At 49.1% G+C, this 5,268-nt stretch overlaps 1 protein-coding gene across 1 annotated transcript; it reads right to left on the bottom strand.

Annotated features, from left to right (window-relative positions):
* Positions 1 to 233: 233 nt before the first annotated feature.
* On the bottom strand, positions 234 to 5,063 carry LOC115750143 (probable beta-D-xylosidase 2). Its single transcript, XM_030687322.2, has 7 exons — positions 4,578 to 5,063; positions 3,345 to 3,626; positions 2,298 to 2,467; positions 2,081 to 2,178; positions 1,612 to 1,962; positions 1,049 to 1,462; positions 234 to 854 (listed from the first exon to the last, which is right to left on the bottom strand). Exons 1-7 carry the CDS (start codon positions 4,995 to 4,997, stop codon positions 262 to 264), a joined length of 2,328 nt encoding a protein of 775 aa, XP_030543182.1. The 5' UTR covers positions 4,998 to 5,063; the 3' UTR covers positions 234 to 261.
* Positions 5,064 to 5,268: the final 205 nt, after the last annotated feature.

The following is a 5,268-nucleotide window of genomic DNA, read 5'->3' as shown; positions in this document are numbered from 1 at the left end:
ATCTGTAAATGAAAAGAGAGAGTACCCAATTTTAGAGCTGCCTCTGCACTTTCTATGCAATTTCCACTTCTTCATTCCCCGCTTTATTCACAGTTGGATGTAAATACGACAAGTTTCGTGCATGGCCTTGGCACAATACAATGCCAATTGAAAGAATCAAAGCCCTTGGCGGCTCATCATCTTGCGATGATGCCCCAAATTTTCAAAAAGAAAAAAAAAAGGAAAAAAAAATGGCAAATTCCTCTCGAGTCTTGATCGCTCCTAGAGTCTCTCAGCTTGAAGCGACACCGAGTGCTTGACATCCCCAATATGAAGCCTGTGCTCCCCCAACGGAATCCTCCTAACGCCGAGCCTGTCCACCACGCTCAAGTACTTGCACACGTGGATGTTGATCTGGACCCTCTCGCGGGCCCCCGCCGCCACCTGGACCTTCTGGAAGCCCACCAGCTGCTTCTGCGGCACCCAGCTCCCACCACCGCCTCCCGGGGGCGTGGAGTACACGAGCACCGTGTGGGCCCCGTCCCTCGCCCCGGCGTTCGTGATGTCCAGCTGGACCCCGAGAGAGAGCCTGGCGCACCGGACGTGCGTGACCCTCACGGCCCTACCGGAGTTCGTGGCGTTCGCCGGCCGGCGGCCGTCGAGGGGGACGGCCACCGCCGCGGGAGCGGCGGCGATCGTGTGGACGAACTGGGTGTAGCTCATCCCGTGGCCGAACGGGTACACTACCGGGCCTTGGTAGAATCTGTAGGTCCTCCCCGGGTAAAGGTTCGATCCCGTGGGCCTCATGTCCATCACGGTCATGGGTACGCTTGCTAGGTAATCTTGTGGGTACCATGTCATAGGTAGTTTTCCTCCTGAACAAGATAATGTTAAGTTCAAAATTATTTTAGCGGAATAAAAAATGGTAAATTAATTTTCATTTTAACGAATCTAGTCACTTCAAACTTAAGGGAAATGAAATAAGACAATTAACTATGATTTAAGTCCAAAATAAGTTCAAATAACTTCTACCCTTATAAGGAATTATTAAAAAAAAGAAGGAAGAGACCTGGGTTGGTTGACCCGAACAAGATATCGGCAATGGCCGCACCGCCAGCTTGGCCGGGGTAACCGGCCCACAAAATGGCGGCCACCCGTGGATCATTCTTAGCAAAGGAGATGTCGACAGGACCACCGGACATCAAGACTAGTACGGTCGGACCCTTGGAGGCCATGGCCACCTTCGCCACGAGCTCTTGCTGTCGTCCCGGCAAGAGGAGACTGTCCCTGTCCTTGAACTCGGCCTCGATACTCTGGTCGAGCCCCATCACCAAGACCGTCACGTCGGCTCCGCGTGCCGCCTCAATCGCTGCTCCGAATAGCTTGTCGTCGTGGCAAGCTACGTCCACGCAACCTTGTTGGTGTATCGTGTTTGTGTACTTGCCAATTCCTTGAAGAGGAGTTGTATATCCACATGCAACACCTAATAAAGAAGAATCATTGTTAAAAATTGGTCTAATCTCATATTTTAGACTTACATGTACATTGATAATTTAAATTCAGATCGTTATTCCAATCTCACATAATTAGAAATAGTTTTTGATTTTTGGGCTAAGCGACCAGAATGCTCACCGGCGTAGTTCCCAATCATCGTGACAGTGACATCCGAGTTGGGGCCGACGACGGCGACGGTGCGGTGGCGGCGAGGGGAGAGAGGGAGGGTCGGTCCCTGGTTCTTGAGGAGGACAATGCCTTGCCCAGCGGCTTCAAGGGCGAGCTCCTGATGGGCCGGGGTGCACACGTCATTCGGACCGAGCGTGCCGTACGGTTGGGCCGACGGCGTGCCGTCGAACATCCCCAGCCGCATTTGGACCGTCAGTGTGTTAAGCAAAGCGCCATCGACTTCGGCTTCGTTCAACAGGCCGCCTCTCACCGCTTCCCCCGAGTGCGTAGCGAGGAACGGGCCACATTCCAAATCTAGTCCTGTGTGAAATGTGAAAATGTGAGATTACCCTTTCTCAATTTTTGATTTAATTTTCTGACTTTTGTCCATCTTTTCCAAATTATCACCATCATTAAAGTGAGAAATCGAAGAGAGAACCTGCTTTAATCGCATCGGCAACGGCTTGTTGCGGCGTGGACGCGTAGTGTTGCTTGTCATAGAATACCCCGACCGAATCGCAATCGGAGACCACGTACCTGCACTCCCACGTCGAATCGCACACAAAAATTAAACCCATGTGCAGCCTAGCTTAGCACATCATCGTCCTTCGATTTTGCGCAACTAATGTAACGAACCGAGGAGTAGAAGGCATTACCCATCGAGCCGCCACGCACCGCGGACGGTTTTCCTGAGGAGATTAGGGTCGGCGCAGGCCGGGACTCCATTGACTTGATTGTACGAGCACATCACACTGGCCACCTTCCCTTCCATCACGCACATCCTGAACGGGACATTGAACGTGTCCTCCATGTCCTGTTTGCTCACCTGTCCAAAAAAATGTTTCGAACATGAGAACGCGCCGCTAGCCATATGTTCTCATTTTCATAACAAATTAAGTTTGGATATCACATTACACGTTATGTTAAAGTTCGGAGAATATATTTTAAATAAAAAATACAAAGATCATATTACACGTTAGATTAAAGTTCAAAGATCATTCTTGTCATTATTCCAATTCATTTACTAAAGAACTAACCAATTTTGTTTTTCCGCTTCGATAGAGATGCTCTAGAAACTTCTCATGGAACGAGATGGGCGGCCATTAAAAAGCTATCGTGACAACGATATTCTTGTCGTCATAGTGCCATAAAGCCTACGCAAGTTGATCACCAACCAAAAGTTCAAAGTCGCGCCATTAAATTAGCCATACCGTACTGACAGGAATGGATGGCCCTGCTCCGACGATCGGAATCCGCACCCGGCGTCACGATTCATTTAGCCCACTTTTAATATAAGAGTCTCATGGTAAATTTGACAAGTAATGACTAAATTCCATCGGGTTTTTCAATTCAATTTTTTGAGTTTAATTTGATTGCCGGATGCGCTTCAAACACTCAGATCTTGCTAATATCGATGCACTCCGATAGAAATTTGACTACGTCGCTCAGACGCGCCTGAATTAAACGATCGACTTCTAATTCAAGTGCATTGATCTACCCCATTCCGATCGGCTCCACATAAAGAGTTCAATAAGTTTTTTAAGCACGAGCAGACTTAGGTGAGGACATTCAGGTTCGATTGTGATGTCAAGCTTGACGGGTCCAATACCTCTCTATTGATCAAGTCATCTGTCACATCAATAAACATAATGGTTTCGTATGTTAATTTGATAAAATTCACGGTGAGCCAAGCAAAAACTTACCCGCGCGTTGAAGTGGAAGCGATCGACCCCGTTCCAGTTATCGAGATCGTAGGCCGTGAAGTGCTTGCAACAGGCCGCCACCTTCAGCCGGCCGCTGCCGTCGCTCCCTTGTAGCCCTCGCACGTAGCTGGCGGCGTAGCGGCCAACCACGATGGGGTCCTCGCCGGGAGTCTCCTGTCCCCGGCCCCAGCGTGGGTCGCGCAGGATATTGATGTTGGGGCTCCAGTAGGTGAGCCCGCCCATGCCTCCGTTGTACATCGCTCTCGCCTCGTCAGACACTACCTGCGCCGAAAAGGTGAAGCATTAAACGACGCTGCGCTTTTAGGACTTGCAAAATTCGGGAGGCTGGTCGCAACGGCATGTCGCGCGATTGGTGAGAGAGGATAAAGGTCGTACGTCGTTTAATCCAGCCGACGTCCGATTGCGACTCCCGAAAAAGTTGCCAAGAGATAAAATTGCAAACTGGGTCCGCCCCAATAATTTTGATTGAGATTGCCTAAGCTCATTATTTTTCAGGCAATAATTACCTAGACTGTACTTATCTCACTAAATCAATAAATAACCACAAACCCAAAATAATGTGACCCTTTCTCGGGACCCATTTGGAAAACAAGAGGAAATAGTCTAATCTATTGAATATTTAGGACGGACCCACCATATTCGAACAATTATATGCGAAAAATCTCACACGGAATTCACTATCTATTATAGTTCATTTTTCGTACATTCTTAGTCAATTCAGCCATAATCTTCCTGAAGAAAATAAAACTTGTTTGTCCGACGAGCGAAAGCAGTGCCTGCATCATACGAGATCTTGGGAAAATTAAGTCATAGTTCTTCGCTAACCCTTTATAATTTATTGTAATCATTAGTCGCTAATTGGGTATTATTTAAAAAGTTCCCTTTTTGAGCCTTTCGTGCATTCAAAAGCATTATGTCCGATGCATTGTTCTAAAGCGACGACGTTTCCTATGCTCCCACATTGATGATGATGCACACGGACACAAACGTCAAAACCTAAGAAATGTGTCAAGAACACACATAGAAAAACCCGTACAAGATAAATCGAATAATCCCATTTTTTTTATATTTTTTTCAAAAAGAAAGCATCTGCGGAGATGGTGGGCCATTCTACTCAGAGGATAGTGTTCTTGTGCTTCTTTTTCTAATTGTTCTTTCGGTTAATGCAGCTTTATGATTCACCAAACCGAGAAGAAGTGGGCAGATGATCACCTGCCCAATCGCTTCCCACAGCGAAGCGTTGAAGGAAGCGGCGGTCGTGATCACTTGAGGGAAGCTCGTGGCGCCGGGGAAGTCGCCGCCGAACTGGGTCCCCGGCCCCACGTTCGAGACCCCGTGGAGCGCCTCCGACCACCACTCGTAGCCCCTGATCCCCAGCCGCGGGACCGCGGCCGCGGTGTTCCCCAGCAGCTTCACCTTCTCCTGCAATGTGAGCCACCCGACCAGGTCCCTCGCTCTCTCCGGGATCGGGGACGACGCGCGGCAGAAGGGGAAACCCCTCGTCCTCTCGTCCTTCGGGTCGCAAGCGAAAGGCTCGCGGGCGTCGACAGCAAGACGGCAGATGCCACCGGAGGTGAGGAGGAGGACGACCACGAGGGTTGCCGCGGTGGCGGGGACAGCGGTTCCGATCATCGCGTGGCGGTTTTGAGGGGAGTGGGGGTGCTGGATTGAGTGGGGTGTTATAAAAAAAAACGTGAGTATTTATAGAAAGCGTGGTGGGCTAAAGAACTGCGATTCGTGATGATGCAATTGGAACTGCTCGGTGAAAGTGACGTTCTTTTGCTGGTCGATTACATTATTGGTTTTACCAGCCAATATTTTTTGGGAACGTACTGATGAGTGATTAATTATATCGTGATTTTGTTAGGGATGTCCGTGCGTTGTCACGCACCGGTCATATATA

Source organism: Rhodamnia argentea, chromosome 1 (genome assembly GCF_020921035.1).
Source record: "Rhodamnia argentea isolate NSW1041297 chromosome 1, ASM2092103v1, whole genome shotgun sequence".
Taxonomy (NCBI): domain Eukaryota; kingdom Viridiplantae; phylum Streptophyta; class Magnoliopsida; order Myrtales; family Myrtaceae; genus Rhodamnia; species Rhodamnia argentea.
This window is presented reverse-complemented; position numbering and strand designations above follow the sequence as displayed.